Source organism: Rhea pennata, chromosome 24, assembly GCF_028389875.1.
Source record: "Rhea pennata isolate bPtePen1 chromosome 24, bPtePen1.pri, whole genome shotgun sequence".
Lineage (NCBI taxonomy): Eukaryota > Metazoa > Chordata > Aves > Rheiformes > Rheidae > Rhea > Rhea pennata.
The window spans coordinates 6,444,981-6,470,610 of NC_084686.1; the positions used below are offsets into that span (position 1 = coordinate 6,444,981).

At 38.0% G+C, this 25,630-nt stretch overlaps 1 protein-coding gene across 2 annotated transcripts in view; it reads left to right on the forward strand.

Moving 5' to 3' along the window:
• The window catches only part of ZBTB44 (zinc finger and BTB domain containing 44), a 43,003-nt gene extending 18,919 nt beyond the window's left edge, over nt 1–24,084 (forward strand). Inside the window, exons 2-6 of one of the 2 annotated variants that reach the window (XM_062594525.1) lie at nt 1,204–2,273; nt 7,009–7,093; nt 12,882–13,045; nt 15,372–15,672; nt 17,736–24,084. In XM_062594525.1, coding sequence (XP_062450509.1) covers nt 1,256–2,273; nt 7,009–7,093; nt 12,882–13,045; nt 15,372–15,672; nt 17,736–18,018 — 1,851 coding nt within the window. In that variant the 5' untranslated portion in view covers nt 1,204–1,255 and the 3' untranslated portion in view covers nt 18,019–24,084. The remainder of the gene's footprint in view (nt 1–1,203; nt 2,274–7,008; nt 7,094–12,881; nt 13,046–15,371; nt 15,673–17,735) is intronic. The other variant, XM_062594526.1, reaches the window with a different exon arrangement.
• The last annotated feature ends 1,546 nt before the right edge of the window (nt 24,085–25,630 follow it).

The following is a 25,630-nucleotide window of genomic DNA, read 5'->3' on the forward strand; positions in this document are numbered from 1 at the left end:
AATAATTCAGAAGTAATTTGAGTGGTCTCATAAGCTGCGTTTCCTTGCTTGAAGATGCTGTGCCCTCCGCTGCTGGTAGGGAGCATTTGGTGGCAGCGGAAGCGTTAGGGTTCCATTGCAGGGGATTTCTAGGCACATAGCACCTAGCTTGGCAGAGTGCCTGTCCCCAGTGTACTGCAGAGGGACTGAATCATGGATCAGCCTCCTCTGTCAGCTCCAAGGCATTCAGTTTTCAGACGCTGCTGCGGCCCTAAAGCTTCCAGGCGGTGTGGGGCGCATCCTGTCCCTCCTAGTTCTTCGGGACCTTGTGCAAAACCCGCGCGTCTGCACCTACCACACAGAAGAGAATTGGTCCCCAAGGAAACAGTTTGTATTTTTATATGGAGAAAGAAGTTACACTCCTGTTACTCTTTATCATATATATATAAAATCAGTTTGTGTCTCTTTGATTTAAATCAGAGCTTTACTTTGAGGTTTATCATGCATTGTGTTTCTGAAAGAATTTTCAATAACCCCTCGTTCTAGTCCAGAATCATTTATTAAAAGAAGCTTTAGGCAATCAGTACCTGCATTACAGCAGCAAAGCAGAGCTGTTGCCAACTGTTATTTTATGTTTACCAGCTTGAACTCTGTCCTCTGAAAATTCATGCTATAATTTCTCTGAAGCTTTTCTGCTATTAAATACCTTCTCTGAGAGATTTGTTTGCTCCTGCACATTTCTAAGCAGACCCAAGCAAATGTCTTCTTCACTTAAAAGAACAATTCAACAAAATCCCTAGTGTTTAAGAACCATAAGCAGTAGATTTCTGAGCCCAGAGGATAAAAACCCAAGTTTCTTACACATATGATAGTTTCAAAATGCTTTCTTTTTAGTGTTACAGACATTTGTTTTTCCCAAAACTGTGTTGGGAATTTGTTTTGAGTTTGCAATAGCAGACATGTAGACTATATTAATGATGGATTGCAAATAATTTTCTTTTTACGTTTTAGCAAATTGCAAGTAAGTAAGTGCATTTCTGTAGAGTTAATCCACGATGTCACAGTCTGGATCCTAAAACAATGTGAAAATGTGACTGCAGAGAATTCTCTAGTGGAAGAATTCTCTTCCTACTGAGCCTTATAATCGTGAATTCGCTTACCTTTTGCTTTCAGAGATGAAATGTACTTTCATGTAAGTGACAGAGCTTTTTTGTTTTATTTTAGGATACCTGTGATCTTTTGCATGTGGAAAGAACGCTAGCAGAAAGGTGAAAAGATGGGTGTAAAAACATTTACTCATAATTCCCCTGCTCATAGCCAGGAGATGCTTGGAAAGCTGAACATGCTTCGCAATGATGGACATTTTTGTGACATCACCATTCGTGTCCAGGACAAAATCTTCAGGGCGCACAAGGTGGTTTTGGCAGCCTGCAGTGACTTCTTCCGTTCCAAGCTCGTTGGCCAAGCAGAAGATGAGAGCAAGAGTGTATTAGACTTGCACCATGTGACAGTGACTGGCTTCATACCTCTTCTGGAATATGCTTACACAGCAACACTATCTATTAATACAGAAAATATTATTGATGTGTTGGCTGCAGCCAGCTATATGCAGATGTTCAGTGTTGCTAGCACATGCTCGGAATTCATGAAGTCAAGCATTTTATGGAATACGCCCAACAGCCAGCAAGAGAAGGTGCTAGATGCAGGACAGGAGAACAGTGCAAACTGCAATTTTACTTCTCGAGACGGCAGCCTTTCTCCAGTTTCTTCTGAATGCAGTGTAGTGGAAAGAACCATTCCTGTTTGCCGAGAGTCACGAAGAAAGCGCAAAAGCTACATAGTTATGTCTCCGGAGAGCCCTCTTAAGTGTAACACGCAAACAAGTTCCCCCCAAGTGCTGAATCCTTCAACTTCTTACCCAGAGTCCAGAAATCAGCCTGTAGACTCCTCCTTAGCCTTCCCCTGGACTTTTCCTTTTGGAATTGATCGAAGACTTCAGTCTGAGAAGGTGAAGCAGGTGGAGAATTCTAGGACTTTGGAAATGCCTGGGCCCTCTGAGTCAAACAGAAGAATTGCTGATTATGTGACTTGCGAGAGCACAAAAGCCAGTTCGCCCCTTGTGATTGAAGAGGACGTGCGTGTCAAAGTGGAAAGGTTAAGCGATGAGGAAGTTCATGAGGAAGTATCACAGCCTGTCAGTGCATCCCAGAGTTCTCTGAGTGATCAACAGACAGTCCCTGGAAGCGAGCAAGTTCAGGAAGATCTCCTGATCAGCCCACAATCTTCCTCTATAGGTATGACCGTTTCGGGGGTTAAATGTATGTACAAATAACGTTTGCCCTTGTGGTTTTATCGGAGGAAATCTGCTTAATTTTTAAAATATTTAGATAGCTTTAGTTTCATGAAATTGCTTTTTTTTCTTTTTTTTTTTTCTGTTTTATGAAATCTTAAATAGGAACCCTGCTGGAGGGACTTAGAGATCTCTAAATAAGTTTGCAGAAGTCAGCTAAGAAAAGTAAGCCTGTTAGTAGGCTTCCCTGTTCAAAAGAGGTTCATAACCACTGTTAACCTCTGATTGCTTAACTGGGCAATATAGTTTTGTTTTCAGTTGTGTCAAAAGCGTGATCTAACTTCAGTCATAACACTAAATTTGAAAGGCTTGCGGCTGTAGCCACAGAGGCATGGAATGGTACTTTGCATCAGGCATAAAACCTTGTATGATCATGACAGAAAGCCTTTGTAGTAAGATTTGGAAAATAAATGGTTGAACACTATCATCTTAATGTCCCAGACAAAAACAAACCCACCCAGTCCTGATTTTGAGAATCTTTCCATTTCTGTGGGATTTGCTTCTCAAGTTGCTTCTCAAATACTGCCAAATGCTGAGAGAAACCTTTTTTCCATGAAAGACGATTTGAAGCCAGTTTTGGGTTCTTCTAGCAGACTGCTGTTTATTAATAGCTATTATGTAAAGATTGTTACTGTAACAATCCATTTTTTCTCCTTGCTCAGAGTAGACTGAACGTCTTTTAATAGTCAGAAGACAGACATTTTACAATATTTGTAGTTTAATTACAAAAATTTTGCATAGGTCAGCTATTCTGCTTTGAATTGAGAGGCTTGACCTGTGCTCAGTAGAGGGTTTGTTTACTGAAGGATTTTTAATAAAGCCTGTTTTACTCGAGAACCGTAAGAATGGAGAGTGCACTGGTCTGCCTCATTCGAATAATGTATGTGTAAAATGCTACTGCCATTAATAAAATAAATAGAATGAAATAAATGTAGCCTTGTAGGCTACGTTATTGTTTTTGTCTGGTCAGTGTAACGCTGGGCCTTCTCTGCAGAAGGTGAATGTTCAGTCAATCTTAGCAGGCTGAGAAAACAGTATATAACCAATGCTGTTAAACTATCTCAGGTAAAACTCACTAAAAGGAAATGAAAATGTTGTCCTTTTATCCCAGGAGGCTTTCTATACTGTTGCTTTTGTTCATCACCTTGTATAGCTCCTGTGTTAATGTTTTAGATCAGTAAAGTTTTATTTACTGGAGAAAGTGATATTTACCTTTTCTGAGAAGCAGGTTTAATATCTGTTTAAGCACCTCTAAAACTTGAAATGTAGTTGTCAAAATAGTGCATGGATTAAAAACTAAAAGAAAGAGTTAGTGTGCTGAGTAGTCTCCAGGAAGAAAGGTGCTGGTTCAAGAACAGGTAGTTTTAACTCAGTTTTTAACTCATTATAGTAGGAATTTACAAAAGACATTGCCAGGGCCGTGTGATCAGAGATGCGAATCATTGCATCAGCAGACGTTACTGTCACAGACAAAATAGAGCAAGTGGAAGTAACAATTAGGGAAAGCCGAAGAAGCTTATCTAGTGAAAGAAGAGAGTTTTACTGGCTAAAAACATCATATCCAAGCAGGCTAAAAGAACAAACTTGGTTTAAACTCTGGATTACCAAGCAGTGTCATATTAGCTGTGAAAGTTCTCGGAGGGCATCTCTTGGAGGTAGCAGTATCAGAAGAATAGCATAGTCGTAAGTGGCTGGAATGAATAGGGACATGAGAATATGAGAATAGGAGTGAATTGTAGAAGGAGAGGTGTCATGGAGTGCCTTAAAGACTCCTTTTTTAAGAGAGTTGTGGTGTTACTGTTAAGCAAAAATTCCTTTGGAATATACTCTGCTAACCAGGCACCTACCGAATCCTGCTCTCGCGATAAAGCTTCCTTTAGCCGGTTTCCTCAGCTGTGCAATGATTTCTGTTGGCAGGCAGCTTTGCACATCCTGCTTTGGCTGGTGTCTGCTGAAGTTCTGAAGCCGCATGACATTTGCTAGAAAGTTTTCTGTTCTCTATTTCCTGTTCTTAGTTTTGTACCGCTTCGGTTATGTGCCTTATGTGCCTGATCGTTTGTACAGCGCTGAGCAGGGGATCTCAGGCCTTCGTAATCATAATGCTTAAACTTAAATGTCTCTTATTGAGGATGTTAATACAGCATGTTCTTCCTTAAAAAGGCTGCAGAGAGAAAAACGTATGCTAGCCCAAAAGCTTCGAAGCGCTAGTCTTCTTAGTCTTTGAACAAGTTTGAGTTAATATTTAGTGGTCTTTGCATTGCATTATTAACTATCTTGATAATAGTTTTTATTCACATTTTGTCATAAAGAGGAATAAAGCTCTTGTTTTTTAGTACAGTTCACATGTACCAAATACATGATAAGGCACACTTTGCAACTCAGAAAGCACTTTTTACCTCCTAAAGATATATTTGCTTATACAGTAATGTAAGAACAATAAATAGAGCCAGAGAGATATGTTGAAGAATGGCTTTCTCTTCCCTGAACATATTTTCTTTGTATAATTGCATATATTTATCTCAATGTTTTACAGTGCATTTATAAAAGCGTTCCTGCCTCTCTTTTTGACATTACAGAGAGCTCTCATTCACTCTTTGGGCAATCTCAAGAATTGTTCATTTGCCATTTGTTAAATTTGGAAGCACTTTATAGTATGGAGAGAGACATGAAGCAGAGCCTTCGTAAATAAGTCATTATGGTAACAACAACAACTGTGATTGAGAAGATATTTTAATAACTCATTAACAGTGATTCCATTTGAGAGGTGAAGGCTTAGAAATAAAATTAAAAGCTATTGGGTTTATTTTTTTAGTAGACTTTCAGTTAGGTATTTCAAGAGAAAGAAGGATAAATCAAAATGGGATTAACTTTTGTAATTTTACAAATTGCAGTTACAAAACCACAGTTTGTCAGTCAAGTCATATCAAAATTATAAATTTGGGTACTGCTAGAGTAATTTCCAACTGCCTGCTAGAGACAAAAGTTCCCTCCCATTACTGGCCCCGTAATATGGGGTCACATTAAGACCAGTGATCTTTTACTTCAGTTGGATTTTGTAGAACGCTCTGTCCTTTATAGGGACAGCCTCTTTTGGAGACAGTACTCTTTAATTGTGCCTGCTTTTGATAAAATAAGCATGCTTACCCCCACCTACTTTCTATCTCTTTGTTCCTTCTCTCTGATTTTCCTTTTTTTTTTTTTTTTTTTTTTTTTTTTCCTGGTATTTTGTCATCTTAGACCTAAGGATACTTTAATTTCCTAGTGTATTTTAGAGAAGGTTTCCCAAATTTAGCTTGCTGTTGTACCATCATCTTAGAAAGCAGGAATGTCACTTACCATAGCAGCAAGAGCAGCTCCTAACACTGTCCCAAGCTGCGCTCGTTCTCAGGATGTAGATGTAGAAGAGAGAAATCTCATTTTCCCCATCTGTTGTTGTCTCACACGCATTCATTGGTAGAGATGCAAGGGCTGCTTGACTGTTCCAGAAAGTTGAAGCAGTGCTCACTGTTTGTCTCAACAGAGGAAAATGGAGGAAAGATGGATTTTCTAGTGCACCACTTCCAAGTGGCTTTCATGCTGCTAACCGTACATGTGTTGTGATTTGGGAACCCCTGTCTTGGAGAGTAATGACGGCAGTCTGGTCCTGTTGAAATTTGCTGCATTTCAGTCATTCATTTTCCTCATCTCCCATTGCACACGCAGAGATTATAAGTGGAGAAGCAGGAATGCGAGGAGATCTAGTCTGCTGTCTGCACTCAGGCTGCAGAAGGAACCAAACATGCTTTATCTGAACGGTCACAGAGACCCAAACCAGAGGATGTGTTTTTAGAAAACAGTTTCTTGTTGGGGAAGCAGCACAAATTCTACTAAGAGTTGATTCAGTACCGTACCATCAACTTCCCTCTCTGTTACGAGGACACCAGACCAAAATATTCTTGCTTAGTACACCTGAGCAAGGAGTGAGTACCGAACTGCCAAGTGGTGATGAGGGAGGCCCGTCTGAACAACAGTCAGACACATCAGGTGTTGCAAAGGTTTGATTTAGTGCTGAATTTAACCTTCGATTCTGTTTCCAAAATCCGCTTGAGCTAGTTTACTGGAATGTTTGGGTACTGCACAAAACTCTTGAGTGGTTTTCTGTACGCATTTCTCTTGCAAAGAAACGTCTAGTCTGCTTTGGGTTGCATCTTTAATTTCTCATAAGACTCTTCCTGTTTCAGCATTTTATCAATAAATGGAAGTATTATCAACATATTAATATATATGGAAGGTATGGAATGGGAAGGCAAGAGACAGTAGCAGGGTTGAACCCTCTATTGCTCATGAAATAGTGCCCTTTAAGTGGAGGTAACGTTTCTGTTTTACAGTGTTATTATTGGGTGTGTTTTGAAAGCTCTAGCTCTATTTTACATAGATTCTTTTCATTTTCTAGGTATGCCAAATATTTGCCATATATTGAGTTGTCCATTTACTACATAGTCTATGTAGAGGACAAGTTGATTTGGAACATATTTGCTACCGGTTTTCTAAAGGATTTTCTGAAGAAAAACCTAGTATCTTGTCTTTCAGGAAGCAGTGCCTGTCAGGGATTTAGAGAACAAACTTTATGTGTGTTTACCCACCCCCAACCCTTTTTGAACACCTATTTTGCATTAAATTGCCCTTTTTCCTTTGCCTAGGCTCAATAGATGAGGGGGTTACGGAGGGATTGCCCACACTCCAAAGCACCTCTGGCACTAACGCTCACGCGGACGATGATGATCGGTATGTACCAATGAAGTGTTCAAACTGTTCTGCAGGAAGTGGTGTGCTGTAACTAACCTACCCAACCTTAATCTCTGAATGTTTAGCTGTTTGTACATATAATTCTCTGTGTTGATCAAAGTACAATCAGTGCCTGAAGGATCAGATGCTTCAGAAAAATGTAGGTGATGAAAGTCAGTATTTGCTTACTTGTTGTTTTTCATTTCCTGTGTATTTCCAGGCTACACTGGTGAAGAAAGATATTCATGTTTTTGTTGTTTCTTCATCACTGCTCTTTATTAATAAACAAAAAGTCTTTACTGTGAAACAGGTGTGGTTGTTGCATGCCTACAACAGCTGACGTAAAGCCACAAAAGCAACGGAGTGAAAACACGTGCCTGCTCTTGGCTTCTCCAGATGTTACTGTTGCCATAAACCGCAGAGCAGGCAGCACAGCCTTCAGTCTTTTCTCCCAAACTTTCTGCATGCAGCCTTTTACCAACATACTCTGTCATTCTGTGTAAATATTTAGCAGTCTTTTGCTGCGATGAGTGATTTATTAGTGCGATAAGGGAAGGCTGGCAGAGAAGGTGGAACTAAGATTGTTCTGCTTGGTCAAAGATGGATGGTAATTCTGTTAGAGCGAAGTTATGCACCTACAAGTGCATACAAGGGTACACACAGTTGGTTTGACTTGTATTTCTTTGCTTTTGTGGTATGTATCAAGTACAGTGCATAGATAGTTACTGTGTTTTATAGCAAAACTTATGAAGTATTGTCAAGCTAGATTTTGTGTTATATTTTGTTAAGCAGGTGGGTCTGAGTAAGAAGTGTGAACCTTTGGGAGTTACTCCAGAAACTGTGTCAAGTGAAACTTCCTACAGAGATAACTATCAAGAGCTGCATTTTTATTGCTCATAAAGTCTTTCCTGCCATTTCTGTCTAAAACCTGTGCCACTGTAGGATTAAATCTGAAGGGAAAATAACTGCCTAGAAAAGATTTTGTGTCTGACAAAGAAGATTTTATCCACCTGCTACCTTCTATTGTGCAAATCTCAATTTAAAAATAATATCCAGCACTTAGAGCTTTGATTGATAATAGAAGCGCTCGTTGCATTAGAATTAATCCCAATTTTTAAAAGTTATAACTCTAAATTAAAGTTGCATGTGTATTTTCAGCAGTGGATAATTTCAGAAATTTCCAATAAAATTGTAGAACTTCAACAAAAACTGCTTAGAAAATTCAAAATGTATAAAGTCTTTTTAATACACTGTGAAATTTCCCAATAAAAGATCTCTTCCATGTTAGGAGGAAAATAATATTTGCCTTGGTTTATGCACAAGTTTGAAAATAATTAGCTTCAGAATAAAAGAAACATCATTAAAAATGAACTAGAATTTGTGCATTGTTTATGTAATGCTAAGGGAACTCCAGAACTAAGTTTTCTACCAAGTGATGTATTTTATAAATTCAAATAAAAGTTGCAAGACAGTACCTAGCCCATAAATAAGTTAAATTTGTAAAATGGTGCTTTCAGGTCATAACAAGCTGTCTTTCACATGCTTTTCTGATGTGATGTGACAGCCTTTTGAGCACTAGACTTTTCAGTTCCCTTTTCAAGCACAGGACAGGGGCATCAGCAGATCAAAATGTTGCAGGGAGAATGACTGGTCATATCTGACATGTATATGAAAGTGAGATTATACAGGATGCTGAATACAGTCAAATATTGAACTTCAACTGGATCAGATTAAAACACAATCAGCATATCATACAGATGCAGAAAATTTTCCTCACTTTTTTGGTAGTTTTTAAGTGTATCTTTGGTGTAAGTCCAAATTGTACATTGCTTTATCATTATAGATTCTCAAAATGTCAAAATTGGTTCTGAGTGGACAATGCAAATTTACATTGGAAACTACATATCTGAAAAACTATATATATGTCAGAGTACAAAGCAAAAGAGTAGACCATCCAAAAGCCTTTCAATATGACACTCTTTTCACTGTGGAAACAAGTAAATATTTTAAAAGCTAAGATGTTTTATCTCTTCATTTTCTTTGTTAAATAATTAACAAAATTAATTGGTCCTCTTCCATAATCAATTAATTTCAAAGAGCAGGTCACGTGCACATTGTTCTCGATTTAATAGGTGCACAGGAAACTGTTTATTAAAAATTACTCTTGCATAGTAATGTCTGTTATATTCTTTCTCTAATTTTTCACATTTGGACTGTAATATATTTCTGTAAGACAGATATGTAATTCAGCCTTGGCTGGCTTAACAGGTAGTCTCTATATCACTTTATGGCTGCATTTAAAGAGGAATTGCAAAGGCTAAAAGCTAAAAGATCTGTAAGGTCTAATATAATGAGAACTTCCATTTTTTAAAGTACATGTTATTTACAAATAGAGGACATTTTTAGACTCAGAGAGCATTCTGGTGTTTGTGTTTGCCAGCATTTAGTTCTACAGAGTTGCATATGCATATAATCTGTGATAAGGGAACAAATTGAAAGTGAAATGTTTTAATATTATGATTAAAATATTTAAAACATCTTTTCATATCACTGTTCCAGAAATTTTGTTAGAAATTAAACAAATTAAAATGTTAAATCCCATATTTATCACAAATTCCAAGTCATGAAAATTTAAGTGAGTATACGGGGGAAAAAAAAGCAAGAGAGAGAAAATATGATTATATTTTAAATGTAATTTCTTCATTGTCCTAAGGTCCTCAGATATGTCACCAACAGGTATTTCAGCCTGCTCTCAATGTAAGGATGGAAAAAGATTTTTCAGTTGCTGGTAGCAGGAGAACCTCATGTTTCTCGTTTTATTTCCTTTGAACATTCTTTCTCATCATAGTATTTTTTAACAGAAAATCCAAACTTTATTTTAAATTTCTTCTGTCCATGTAGTGCTTCTTCCCTTTCTGAATCATTTGCAGAAGCTGGGGCCAGTACAGACTTCTGATGGTGAACTGGCCCAAGAGAGCTAGAAACAAAAGGAGAGCTGTGGCTCCTCATTTCTGCCCTGGTTTGAGTGTCTCACTGGCAAACTCCAGGTGCAGGATGCCTTTTGGCCTCCCCTCAATCAGCTAGATCAGGAATGAAGGAAGAAGTATCTGAGAAATATTTTACCAGATGTTCCTTATAAAGACATTAAGCATTGTCACAAAAAAAAAAAAAAACAAAATGCAATTCTTATTTGAGAATACTACATATATATGTACATATATACGTTTGTATGTGTATATGCATATTTGTATGTGTAGATGCACATAATACGTACATCTACAAGCAATAGTTCTTGCTCCCCATTCAGCCATCCTTTTATCACCCCTGCATTGCACCTCCACATCTCTTGGCACAAGCTGTGAAAACCTTTATTGTAAATTCTCTCCGGTCAGTTAAGTGCAAGGGAACCATTTTTGAAGGGAATCATCACCCCTTAGCTAAAGAGGTTGTGTGACATTTGTCAAATACCAGATGAGAGGAAAGGTAGCTCTCTTGGGCCCCAATCAGTTTGGCTAGTGTAGTGGAAAGCATATGGTACACCAGCTCCAGAGAGAAAACCAGCATTTCCACATCTGACTAGAGTGAAATTTGTTCTGTGTCTAGTGATCTGCTCACAGAGAGAAAGAGGAATGCCAGAGCTTCTGGCGGAAGACTGGCTAGACAAATCAGAGCCTGCGCTTAGAAATATCCTCATTCATTTCAGGTGCATTTGGTGAGCCATCAGTTGACCTTTTTTTGCACCCGTAAGTGGCAGCCCAGGATATGAGCTGATAACTTCCCTCTTGGAAAGTCTTCCCTCATGCAAAGATCAACAAGTTCATCAGCATCTGTCTTTTCCCCAGCTCCCTGGGACCCTACTGTGTGTAAAGAGAAGTGAAAACCAATGAAATTGCTTGTCCAGCTCTCCAAAAAATGATACAGCTCTGAGCAGGTTTGTACTAACTTAGATTGAGCAGTGTCTGTTTCTCATAGCAGAAATCTGCTGCATATGTACAGTTCAGGCCTGCCCAGACAGCATTTTGGGGCTCAGTTCAGCCTGGCTTGGCCCATTAGTAGTGTCTGCTCAGCACTAACCATGCAACATGTGCTGCCTCTGCACAGAGATGTGTGTCTGGTTTGTGTTCCCTGGTACCAGCTTTTCCATTACCACAAATATTAGAAGCTGATTCGATAATATTATCAGCATGGGGGAAAAATTCTGTATGAATCCCAACAAAAAGTTTCCTTAGAACAAATATTATTCCAATATATAATATTGCCAAGATCCGGCAGCCAAGAGATCCTCATTGGTTTTATAGAGTAATTGTAATTCCTGCAAGTGACTCTCTTATGTTGCGTCCATCAGGAGATACTTTCTGGTAGCTGCTTTCTCTTACCAGACAAATTTTTACAGCTGGAACTTTTGCAGCTGAGACTCATCATTGTACTCAGAATTCAGATATCCAGTTCTCACAGTTGTCTGAACAGTCATTTCCAGAGTAAACCAAGGCAGTTAAGACATTGATTTTAAAGAGATGATCCTACTTCTCATCCTCTTGTGCAGATCTGGTCTGTGGGTTTTTGCATGATACATAGGAAAAAGTATTTGTGCTTAACTGCACATTTCACTCCTGTAAGTGTTAGAAGTCCACAAACTCAGCCTAGCCTAGAAACCAACAGTCTAGGCTAGAGACAGCAGTAAGAGTGCAGAGCTCTGGATTTGTTCATTTAGGGAGAATTTCTGACTATCTGCCACAGGAGACATTGTTGCACCTTTTTTTCACAATGTATGTAATACATCAGAATTTAGAAAAACAAAATTGCATTGTTCTGTCCACGGTAGCTATCACCCGCAGGGAATATTCATGGTCAGAGCTGTTCCCTGCTGCCAGTGATGTCTGATCTGCCATCAGGCTATGAGCAAGGTGAAATGTCTATTTAACAAAAATATAGACCCTAGTGCTCAAGGAAGGGAAGTACCAGGTAAGTTCAAACTCCTGTTGTTTCTATGTTTGTACCAGCAGGTTGATTTTTATTTGACTATGGCCTTTAGTGAAGAAAGTACCTTGCCAGAAGACTTGGATTGTAACACTCTAGTTCCATTAAACAGTTTATAGCTAGAGGGTTTGCAGGAGCGATTAGTCAGTCTTAAATAACTTCTTTGAAAGTTGTATTGTTCCTTTATTGCAGTCTCTGTGCTGTTTTTTAAATACAGCACTTGTTATTCTCACAGAGTTGATTGAATCAGACAAGTAGCATGTATCAATTAATTAGATTAATATTTTATACTTAGAAATATGTAATTGTAGATACTAGTGATTGCTCATTAAGCCTGAATTGAAATTAAAATGAATCCATTTTAATTTCCTTTGTAAATATCACTGAAACTACAAAATATTCCTTTGCTTTTCAGTTTGCTTAGTTCTTTAAATTCTTCCTCTTGGATTATTTGATGTCTATAGATCATTGATATGCTTGAAAAAATACCTACACTTGAAAAAATGCTCATGCCTAAAAATGAAATTGAGTTTGCAGCTGATATTCAGACCTTTTGCCCAAAGAAACAAAAGTTAGAAATTATTTTCTGGTCGGGTGTGCAAGGTCAGTAGTATTAGACTTTGTAGGTCAGACCTGAAGTTATAAAGGAAGAGATTTCCAGTGTAAACAGAAAACAGAAATGGTAAAGGCCTGTCTTTTTTTTCTCCTTGTACAAGTATGTTCAATGTTCCAATTTTCCAAGGGAAAAATAATCCAATTTTCTCGTTTTCTCTCTAGCTTGCTTGTAAATCAGTGTATTTTTTCTTTGTAGTTTGGAGAACGTTCAGTATCCCTACCAACTCTACATTGCTCCTTCTACCAGCAGCACAGAGAGACCCAGCCCAAATGGCCCAGATAGACCTTTTCAGTGTCCAACCTGCGGGGTCCGGTTCACTCGCATTCAGAACTTAAAACAACACATGCTTATCCACTCAGGTAAGAAATACTTCTGTTCTCAAGAATTATTAATTTATAGACCCACAGAGGTTACACTGTGCAGGAAACATAGTAATGCAATTCATTTTTAATCATCTGTCAAGTGCTTGAGAATTGATTTTAGAAAGATTGGGTAGAGGTATGCCTCATTGAATGCATGTTTTGATACATCAAATTTGACTGATAGTTGCACTTATGGATGATTAACATTTGTATGGGCTGAAAAAATTCTGATTGCCTGAAAGCCATCCAAATAAATCAATCTCATGATAAAATTTGAAGTGAAATGCAGTATAATTGGCTTTTCTTTATGTTAAAGAAGTGGTGTATGTTAAAGAAGATTGATACTTCTTTTTAGACATTGTAATTGTCTACTGTGTTGTAAAGGAGACTCACAGCCATAAAAAAAAATGCTGTTTCTCTTGCATGCTTGTGTTGAAGGATGTCATATGCTTCTGAATCTCATAATTTGCCGGGGGGGAAGGGGACTTAAGAACATTTTGATTGGTTTGATAATCAATTTATCTACTATAGGTAGTACAGGTAGCAAAAGTTTTGTGTCCGTGCCTCTACTGAGTTGGTCTTGATCAGCAAATTTCATTGTATTCATTTTGATTTCTTACCTAACTATAAACTGTTAATATCTTTGCTCTTAGTATTTTTCAAGACTTGTCAGCCCTCTCTGATAATACAGCATTGACATTTTAATGAATGTAAGGGGAATATAAGGGATTAATGCAGTTGAGCAAAAACTTAATGGTTTAGTATCTCCTGGTTTTAGCATGACTCTTACCCACACAAAGATGCAACACTATTTTTGTGCAGAGTCAATTCTCAAGGCATAATTTTTTCAGTGTCAACATTTATTTGTCAGATTCCTTCAAGCAAAATGACCGTGTTCTGTTTAGGCCAGCAGTAATAGTCTGCATTTCATATTTAACAAAGCAAAGTGGTTGTGCTTGTCAGTTATCCCAAATAGATGACTGAAGTCTTAATTGATAGCAGACCAGCTTCAGCAAAGCCTCTCTGGCTGTCCTGTCCTCTAGCAACCCCTGGGCAAAGTTGGGAGAGGTTTGAATACATATTTTAGAATAAACTGTGTATAAAAGAAATTCTTAAATGTTGGGAAAGTTGAAAGTGTTTTCACATAAGCAAAATGGCTGAAGAGATTTGCCTCAAACTGTATGAGGAAATAGATGCCCTTGGACAGTAAGCAAGCCCGAAAAGTTTAAGATCCACAAGAGAATATTTTAGAATATTAACTTGTTTTCACGTGCTTAACAAGGACTTTCAGTGTAACTTTAACTATATTTTTCGCTATATAAAAGCCCCAATTAAAGGTTCAGCTTCTACTTTGAACATTAGGAAAGCAGAGTGAAAACCGAGCAGAATTAACAACCTGCAGGGGCTGATGCACACTCAGCCGTTTGGAAAAACCTTTTTTTTCCTCCTTGACATCTCTAGTATGAATTGAGTTCCACATTATTGGCCTCATTTTTGGATTTCCACATTTTCTGGGGTTCAGACTTTCTACCAAATCTGACTTTTTCAGTGATTCAGTCTTATGTTGTAGTAGTTTTGTTTGGGTGTGACTACTTACTGTGAGCCACTGCAACATGCTGCAAAGCCCATATGTTTTGGAGTTTTATTGGTGTGTAAAATAAAAAAATGAACCAGTAACAGGATTTCTAAATTAATACGAGAAAAAATGAGAAGCATGAACTTAAATGGTCTTAGAGAGTTGTCTGAAAATTTTTGTGTAGAAGGGTTCCCACAGAATACAAAGCCTGTTACTTCACCCTTTTATCACCATTCCTGCTGCATCACAGGGGCATCCTTGTGCACAGACAGTCCTGCCAAAAGACTTCTCTGAGGCCAAAGGCAGCCAGAAAAAGACATTGCAATTAAGAGTAGCCTGATAATTGCATTGTTGGGAACCAATCTGGCACAAGAATCTTCCAAGATCAAAAGTGTTCAAAGATGGTTTGAGATGCCGGCTGCATCAGATGTTTTTTAGCTGTGGCTCAGGATCTTAAGCTTAGTCTAATCCAAGGAAGTTTATATTCATTTTAAACTGTGAAGAAGTAGTGTAAGAGTTAAACAGGGATCACATTGTTGCGAAATTTATTGACTGTTGGTTCTGAGTAATCGTAGTTCTGTGCTAATTGCTTCTGCCATTTTAAAATTAAACAGATTGTTTCTTCTTAAAGCAGCACTTCATTTTGACTGACCACAGCTGGTGTCCTTTTGTTGTTAGAAATCCGGAGGGATTTTGCCAATGACCTCTGATTACAAAAGGTGAACATTTTTACTCTCTCTTCTATAGGCATTAAACCATTTCAGTGTGACCGCTGTGGGAAAAAGTTCACCCGAGCTTACTCGCTAAAGATGCATCGCCTGAAGCACGAAGGTAAACGCTGTTTCCGGTGCCAGATATGTAGTGCCACTTTCACTTCCTTCGGGGAATATAAACACCACATGCGGGTTTCCCGGCATATTATCCGCAAGCCTCGGATTTACGAGTGCAAAACATGTGGCGCCATGTTCACCAACTCTGGAAATTTAATCGTTCACCTGAGGAGCTTGAACCATGAAGCGTCAGAGCTAGCAAACTACTTCCAGAGCAGGTGAGGTGCACAGCAAAAACCTATCAGGGAACCTTTTTTTTTCTTTTTTCTTTTTTTTTTCCTAAATCATCTTTTCCTGCTTTCAGGGCAGCCTGCTGTGCCTCTCATCAGGTTGCCAGCTAATTCCAGTCAAATTTATTCCTGCACCGCTATCTGTTTTATCTGATCTGTTTTACAGTGTATAAACTATAAACAAGGGCACTGAAGAATCCAGTGATACGCAGAAGCTGCTTCTGGGCTACTTATTTCTCTTTTCAGTAGTATCTATGAACAGGTTAATGATGCTAAGCCATATTATTCTGTACTGTAGTATCTGTTTAAGATCCAAACTCTTGTACATTCCCTGTTCATTTACACAGAGAGTAGACTTGTGACTTAATTTTAGGTACTTACTTGATAGGTGAATATTGTGGAAAGATTGCATGACTCTGTACTTTCTCACTTTTTTTTTAATTTTCTAGGGGTAACACGTTGCTAAATGATCAGACTAATAGGATTTGATATCTTAAAAAAATAAAGGCCAATTGAATATTTCTTGTTTATCAGGGTGCAAAAGAATTGGCTTATCTCACAAATACACTTCACTGAAGGCTGTTAAAAGGCATCTGCATGTGTTCTCAGTGTCAGAGTAGCGCTATATTCTCATATTGAAATAAATGTTTAACCATTTGATTTTTAGATAGAAAAGTATGAAAGTAGATGAAGGAAATCTGAAGGAAGATAGATCTCAGAGCTCTTAAATCTATTGAGAAGATACAGCTTGATGTATACAAATTTTCAGAATTGCAGAAATCTGTTTGCTTATCTTGGAAGTGATACAGAATGAAAGAATTACAAAACAAAGTAGGAAAGCCAGTCACTGTTTTTTTTTCCAGAAGAATATTGTTTAAAAGTACAAGTGCCCTGTATCTGTGGGTTTGCGTAGTTCTTGTTCTTAGCACTTGTGCCAAAGCTAAGAGTGAAAACTCTGCTAAGAAATGATGCCGTGATTGTGGTAAGCACTTCATTGTTGTCGTCAGATGAAAGTGCATGATTTTTAGTTGTTTTAGTTTGAATTTCCAAACATTAGATTACTATAGCCAATTGTTAATTTGGGTTTGAAGAGGTGAATGCTTTTCTGCAGAGTGAACCTCAGCTGCCACTGAAGAAAACTTACTGCTTTTTAATGAACTACAAGGAGGAACTAAAGCATGCAAATACTTGTGTTTACGTATGTGTGTGTATATATCTTTGTGTGTGTGTGTGTAACTATATGAATATATGTTTGCCTCTAGGACAAACTTAAAACATGGGTATGTCTGGTGCTGAGTATTTGCAAAGAAATTTAATTTTACTCATGTGCTTGATTTCTGGAAATATTACTAAGAGGTCAACAGATTTTCTTTAGATATGATTAGCCCTCACTGAAAAGAGTAAGTTATAGAACTGTTGTGCAGAAGGGGCTGTAACTGTGTGGCTCAGAGAAGGAAATGAAATTCAGTTCTTTTCGTGGTGTTATGATGTGTTTCAGCATTAGGAAAACACCATCACGGTTGGTGGCCTCCTTACACTTTAAGCGGAACCTTTGCTTCCTCTCAGACTTCTGTTTGCAGCCTCTATCCTCTGAGAGCAGCGGTACTGCTGTTTCTTGCGTGGGTCTTACCTCCGTGGTGGAAAAGGCCCACTTTGCCAGTACTGAACTCATTTTTTGTTTTTATTTTTCAAAGGTTGAATGTTCCTTTTTTTTTCAATGAGATTTTCAGGGCCACACGATGTTCCAGATATTAACTTTCATTCCCATCACGGTGATCCAAATAGAAGTTTCTGTGTAGGAAACAGAGATGCACAGCAATGCAAAATAGGTTTCTTTCAATAAATTCTCCTTGTATATAAATGAGAATCAGGTTATAATGCTTAGTGAAGTGTGTTGCTATGATGATCTTAGAACAATGTGCAATGATTATCTTTGTTATCTGTGCAATGTGGTACGTATCTTGTGTGGTGTAACTGATACAAAGAAACTGATATATCTGATGTTTATTTGAGAAATGACATTTCTCTTTTGTCCTTTGCCCCTCTTCTAGTGACTTCCTAGTACCGGACTACTTAAACCAGGAACAAGAAGAGACCCTCGGGCAGTATGAGCTAGGGGAGCATGGCTTTGAAAGCAACTCTTCTGTCCAAATGCCTGTCATTTCACAGGTCTCGTCGACTCAGAATTGTGAAAGCACTTTCCCCTTGGGGTCTCTGGGTGGGTTGGCAGAGAAGGAAGAAGATGTGCCCGAGCAGCCAAAGACTAATGCCAGTGCTGAGGCAACCGCAGGTGATCCTCCAAAACCGGAGCTGTCATCTATTACTATTGAATAATTCATGGTTTGTTTTCATTTTTGTTCTTTGGAAAGTGCCTGTGTTTGGTCCTGTACATTTTAATTTAATTTTTTTTAAGAAAAGTGGGGAGATTTTCCCTTTTCACTTTGTAAGCTACGCTTTAAACAGAAAACTGCAACAGATGTTACATTATTTTTCATGACTGAATAATCACTTCTGTGAAAATACTTAAGACTGAATGCACAAAAAAAGCTTGTCAGAACATCATGGAAGCTGTGATACACTTCTAAAGAAGAACCAACTGATTCAGATCACTTAACTATTTCTTCTTCCACAGTTAGAACAGCTCATTAAGTTTCTCTTGCTTCTGCAGACCCTCTGGTTAAGGGAAAGAAATCAGAGGAAACTTTTTAAAATGACAAACAAAAGGATGCATTGGAAACCATTATTGAACAGTTTTGACTAGTTTTGGGTGGATTGCTTTAATCTTCTGCTTATAAAATGACACTCCTATCTCTGTGCCTGCTGATTTTCAAAGCGCTTACTGTAACCTTTTTCTTGGAAATGGTAAGCATTTTTGAAACTAACAGTCACACACTTTTTTAAAAAAAAACACATTGTCCCTTTTCATCTCAGATGAATCATTTTTGACAAACCAAGTGATATCATGCCAGGTATTCCTACTTCTTATATTCCAGTCCTTTTAGAAACTGTTTGATCAAATAGCCTGTCCGGATTTGCCTATTTAAGGTTAGGCATGGAAGTAATATGATCAAGAAAAGTCTAAGGGTGCGTAATGAACTTGGGATGATGGAAAAGTATATATACTTTGCATATCCATGCAAGCCTGACAAATATCTCACGACTGTATCTTTCTGTAAAAGGGAAACCACATACAAAAATGAAGGTTTTCTCAAACTGAAGTTCTTAAACCTTGACCAGATCGTTTGCAATTCTGGTCACTTCCCCCTACCATGTATACTGTGTTTTTACTAGTCTCCAAAAGCTAGCTAGAGGGAGTTTACAGATGGGGAAAAAAATGAGCTCTTTTGTGTATTATTGCACACTTTTTTTTTTTATACATATGCATGTATAGTTTCTGAGATTTTTATTAGTCTGTTTTGGGCAAAACACACAATTTATTCTCTTTAGAGGCCAACTTTCTAACCCAACAGGGGGTTGTTTACAAAAAACCTATATAGCAATGATAAATTGTTCCTGTTTCAAAACATTTTAAATCCTTGCCAACTCAGATTAAAGGCCATTACTCTGGCTATGTACACAGCTCAAGTAAGCAATAAATTGAAAGATTTGCAATTTCATTTTTCCATATTTAGAAAAAGCTGCAAATTTAGGGTATGGGATTTTCAGAGCAGTGATTCTTGTTTGGTCGAGGCTGTTCCGGCTCTAGTACTGCTTTGAAAACTACATTAGGAATTACATGAGGAGGTTTGTGGGGTTTTATTACTGATCAGGTTAACTCTGTGTTTGATGCCAAATGGCTATCGCCTACATACAACATGCAGAGAGAGTAGATGTTATTTGATCTTAGTATTCAAAGGGCAGGATATACTCCCTTAGTTTTGAATCTGCTTTCTGAATTCTTCTCTGTCCAAATTTGTTTTACACAAACATGAGGAGAAAACAAAACCAATAGAGAAAGGGTAGTTCTTCTGAAGAAAGAGAAATCACAAAAGTTGTATTATATTGCAAGATCAATTTGTATTCGATTAGCAGAAGCAGCTCTGATACTCTGTAGATCTGAGGCGTTTCTACTGTAGCAGACATTTTTAATGAAGAAAGCTTATTGCTCTTTGGAAAGAGCTGAAAGGGTTTCAGTGGCTTTTAAGTATTTAACAGTTCTTCTTCACTTTTTTTAGGTAGAAAAAAAACACGTATTGTAGTTGTATAGAACAAAAATAGTTGGGATTTCAGGCCTTTGCAAGTTACTGGAGTCAAGTTTCTCCACCAGATCTGAAGCGTTTTTCAGAAACATGATGCAAAGAAGTTCTCTGCTACAATCCAGTCCTGTATGTCTAGGTTTGTGAATCTTCATAAAAGGGCTCGGAGGAGAAAAGGGCTTGGAGGAGAAATTCTTCTTTTGGGCTGTTGTACTGTGAATTAATCTAGTGTCTGTTGATGGGCAGAATTTAAAGATAAGTTCTCTTCCACTTCTGATTTCTATAACTGAGAAGCCAGTGAGACAAGCAAATGCCTTTTGCTGAGTTTTATTCTGAATTATAGAGCTGTGACACTGAACTCAAATGTATGGTTTTCTTTTTCAATCCAAATGCTACACATGTTTCCAGATATATTAGAATCCTTTCCTGAATGTTGTAGTAAAAAGTACTTACACTAAAGACACAGTCCCAGAATATATAGATATGATATTCGAAAGTCAGATATAGACTGACGTAATCTTCTGTTAGAATCTAGTGATTTTCTCCCGTTAGATATTTTGCTAAACAGTTTACTTGTCATGAGGTATGCAAATACAGAATAGACATATCTGGATATTGGGTTTTTAGAAGACTTTAAAATACGTGTCAGAAAGTAGACTACTTTCTGAATACCAAAAAGGAATTAAAAACCAGTTACAAGAACCTTGTAGCCCTAATCTGTTCTTCCTTGAAAAGAAATGAATATCATTAACTATTAACACCTTGGTACCAGGCGAATCATACGTTTCATTGTTCATTGCAATGTGTTACACGTTATCTTTTCAACCCCTTAATCTCTGTGTAACATCTTAATTTTTCTCACTTTTCAGTCTGATTCAACTGGAGGAACAATTGAGTTCTTACTCTCGGAATTTTTTTGTTGTTATTGTTTTAGGATTGGGATTTTTTGATCATTTTCCTGTTTGTAATGTTGTTTGTTTCTTGTTAATATCTTTTCTCCATAGAACTCAATGCAAATTAAATTCAAGTATCATTTTGTTTCTCCTCCCTAACTTTTTGAAAGTGTTCAGTGCTTTGGAATGCTATTGTTCTTCACAGGAGAGATGTAAAATATTAGAACATCTTAAAGCAAGCTCTGTTGCTAGTATTTGGATTCCAAATTGAGTGAGATATATCTAAATGAAACTTGCCTTAAACTATGCTTTGGATTAAACCTAAAGCATAGATCTCTTTCAGCAGATTATTAGAGGATTTTGATCCCTGCAGTGCATTTTTCTTTTCCCCTAAAAAGGTTTTTTAGTATGGACTTCTATTTCCTCTTGACAAGGATCACAGGGTCACAGAATCACAGAATAGTTGAGGTTGTAAGGGAGATATCTATATCCAATCCCCCTGCTCAGGGCAGGGTCAACTAGAGCAGGTTGCTCAGGGCATTGTCCGGTTGGATATCTGCAAAGATGGAGAGTCCACAACCTCTCTGCGCAAGTTGTTCCAGTGTTTGACCACCTTTTCTTAAAAAAAAAAAAAAAAAAAGAAAAGAAAAGAAAGAAAGAAAAAGAAAGAAAAGAAAAGAGAAGAAAAGAAAAGAAAAAGAAAAAAAAAGAAAAGTTCGTTCTTACGTTTAAATGGAGTTTCTTGTGTTTCAGTTTGTGCCCATTGAGACTCCAGCTTTTTTGCAGTCTCCCATCAGGTATTTTTACACATTGACAAGATCCCCCCTGAGCCTTCCCTTCTCCAGGCTAAACAATCTCAGCTCTCTCAGCCTCTCTCCGTATGAGAGATGCTCCAATCCTTTAATCTGCATGGCCCTTCTAAGTTGTTTAGAATTTCTTCCAAATAGCCACATGTAGGTCCCATTGCCGCAGTTTCTGCAATGGTGAGTAGTCTCCAATTCATTCACAAAATGGTTTGAGTGTATTTTCCTTTTGCATATCCTTCTTCTGTGTGGCACTGTTCTTTGCACTTAGTGGAAAATCCTTTCCTCCCCCATTTATTTTGCAAGTAGAGTGCCTTCACTACCACAGAACTAGCAAGGTTCTGCCCTGGGCTGGGGACCCGTATTCTCGGAGTCTGTGCTTGGTCTATACCCCTCATGTTCTTTACAGAACAATATCTCTGATGGGAACAGTGGGAAAGCAAGGGAAATGTTTTTCTCTGGCTGTACATAACAGAGTGTTTTGGGAAAGGGGAAAGAAATGAAAACCTTCTAGTTCCCAACAAAGAGCAGAAGTAGTGTTGTCTTTAACTGCGTGTGGGATTTGACCAAGTTTTAAGGGTTTGATTTGTTTTGTATTTTGATGCAGATATTTAGCCCAGCTCCCCTTAAAATCCATTGGGATGCCTTCACAGTCAGCAAATTAAGCTCCCTATGAGAACTATGTGTCAGTTTTCTTACGCCACATTAACAAAAGGTTGTGTTCCTGGTGGTCTATCTTACTACAGTTGAGTTCAGTTGTCAGGCTCGCAGATACTATGGTCAGGTCTCTCATACTGAGAGATTAGTAGACTAGGTTTTTGAAAACGGTTCTGGGTTCACATATATCTTGAGTCTAAAAGGTGTGAATTTAAACTTTTTTAAAAAGTAATAGCTGCCAATGCAGTAAAATATATTTTATAAAACTATGATCCCTATATGTCCCTTACGGGATGAAATTTTATTGTTTTTAAGCTATGGTTTAAAGTTTTTATATGAGGGCTTCAGTCGCTTCTTGGTTGCTGGCTTTCCCCTCCAGCCCCAGGATGTAAGAGCATTGAGACTATTGCCAGTCTCTCTCTAAGATAAACCATGAAGCATTTTATATGCAAGTAGAATGGGAGCTTTGTGCACCCTGCAGGGATGGAGAAAATGCAGATGTAGGAGCACCTGTTGTTCCTAGATTCATTGCGACTTCCGCACCATCAGAATATGGAAAATAGCTAATTTTCATTCAGATCGATTAAGTTCAAGTTTTGCTTACAAGATGAAACCCAGTTTTGGAGGGTTCTCGTCTCCAATTTTTGGACATAATAAACTCCATAGCATTGTGATGACAGATAAGAGGGTTCAAGGCCAGACTGTGCCTCAGCCACATCAGAGGTCCCTAGTACCTAGAGTTGGTTCAAAGTATTTGAGGAAACGTACCGTAAAAGAAATGTGAATTTTTTTAATGCAACAGTACTTATTGCTCTGGGTTTTTGTTAACTCAATGTGTGCTATCGCAGCAATTCAGTGTCCCACAGGTCTCACCTGCAAACCTGGTTGCACTAAGCAGAGAGCTGAATCAGTTTCTGGTGCTGCCAGCCTGTGTGGCAACTGTACCTACAGTCTTCCTGAGGGTTGCTGAAGTCCCCAGAGGAGTGATTTTGTTTCACCATTCGTTTAGCTGATGCATGCTTTTGATATTCTGACTTATAGACCTGGCTACACAAAGTTCTTGGACAGCTTCCTTGCCCTGTTCCTGCAGTGCCTTCACTCTAGGCGCTGCCCTATGGTGAAACCCTGAAGGGGGAAAGAGTAAAGCTGGAGCAAAAATGTGAATTAAATTATTGTTGGGCTTCTTTGTGCATTTTAGTAACAGTGAAACCCCCTTAACTGTGCCAGTCGCCGGTCACCAGCCGTATATCCAGTCGTCATCTCATCCACAGTACAGCTTCTCTTGTTGATGCTGGCCACAGCTAGATTACTTGGCATGTTTATTGACTTAACAGAATTGTTTTTTGGTTTTGGTTTTGTTTTTTAATGTATACGATGTTTAAATACACTTCACATTTTATATAATACTATCTGGCTATTAGTATTTTTCAGGAACCATAGTTCTTGGTGGCTATATATATTTTTGTGACTTTTTTTGTAAACTAAGTGCCGTTTCAACGTTACAATCATTTTTAGAGTTATTGTAATCAATGTGAATATCATGTTTTTTCAAATCTGTTCTGAGCCTGTAGTGTTTGCTTTGTGATCATATGTGTAATGTATATATTCTGTATAGTTACATTGTATTGAAATACTAGCTTGTTTGATATAAGAAAAGTATGTATTGGGTACCTTTTTGCTAGCCTGGTTGTTTAATCTTTAAAAAAAAAAAAGTTCTAAAATACAAAAAAAATCTCCAAACTGGTCCCATTATAGGTTAAAATAAAGGGGGAGAAAAACTAGTTTTGAGTGTCTTTGGATAGAAACATGACGCTAAGATTTTTCATTAAAATATTAATGTTTTATGGAGTATCTCCTTGCTTTGTGTCATTATTTAACCATACCAGCGTTTGTCTTACAGTACAGAAGACTGGATTTAACCTTATGTAAGCTCCGTTAGTAGAGCTACATTCTCTTACAACATTTGCTTATAATGAGGCTCAAAATAATTCAATATGATGAGAATTCACTGTTGCTTGAGCTGTTTCTGGAAGGAAGGTAGTTTAAATCAAAACAAGTATTAATAAACGATTGAAGAGGCTACATAAGAGTGTTAAGAATAAAGTACACATTGCTGTTTAGTTTTCCATTGTATAGTACATTTACTTTTGTTAAATGTTCTCTTTTAGGCTGTATTCTGCAAAAGCAGTGGGGCCATCTTTTGAACAGGGTTTTATTGATAGAAAGCCAGCCAAGAACAAGCCTAATCAAATTAGTCAAAGCAGAAGATGTTTAAAAAGGACAATAGACAGAGTCATCAGGATCGCAGCTGTGAGCTTCAAAATAGTCATGAAACAGCCTAGAGCCATGGGACTTAAAATACACCTCTGCTGGTTTCTGGCAACTCTTGCAATTAAATTAATTTGCCTCCTACAGATCCACCTGTCTGACCAAGCTGTAATGCTGGCTGGATCAACACATAGCTAGGGCACAGGTAGGAAAATGAAAGTTTTGTAATTGCTTGGCTGAAACAATTATAACTCTGCCCAGTAAGCTGTATGAATAACAAACAGACTCACATGATTAATACACTAGAGTCAAATTGTGTTTAGCATCTGACATGGGAATGAAAAATAAATGGAAAAGCAGTCACAATGAATCTTGGAGAGAGATAGTTAAGAGTTTAAAGATTCCAAGTTTTCATGTTCTTGAAGACTTTGCTTAGGGACAGAAGTATTTTATCAAAGCATAATTGGAAGAGGGAAGATATCTGGTGAAGGCTTTGGAGAGAATTAAAGTTTGAGACGTGGAGGCTTTGACTCTTTGTTGGTCTCTCCCAAGAGCAGAAGTTTAGCTTCCTTTAAGACACAGGCTGAAATTAGGAGTAGGCAGTGATGTATAGCAGACCATTACAAATCTAAAGCCTGTGGGATTGTATATGAACATACAGTGTCATAAAGCTGAGGCAAGGTTGTTAGGATGCATACCTTCAGTGGGTATCAAGGTTCAAGTTTGTGACCAGAGTGGATTTCTGCAAAACATATCCATGCGTTAAATTTAGCCTGAAACCTCTTTCAAAGGTCCTTGACAAAATGAGTGTACACTATCGAAGATTTCCTGTGGCTTCCTTATAGCACTTGAGCATTTTATTCCTGACAGTAATGAAGTATCATTTCTTTTGCACAGAGGAGATCAGCTGAGATGAGGTTGAGCTCATAGCTACCGAGAATATAGTAGAGCAGGGAACAGAGTTCTCCCAGGGCTTACTGCACCATTCCTACTCATGTGATATGCTGGGGAAAAGGAAGCTGCTAAGAGAAACCTGGCTTGGGTTATGTATAAAATGCTTTTCACAAACTGCTTGGGTATGCTGCATCTCCAGAGTACTGAGCATGACTATCATCACCTTTCTCGGAGC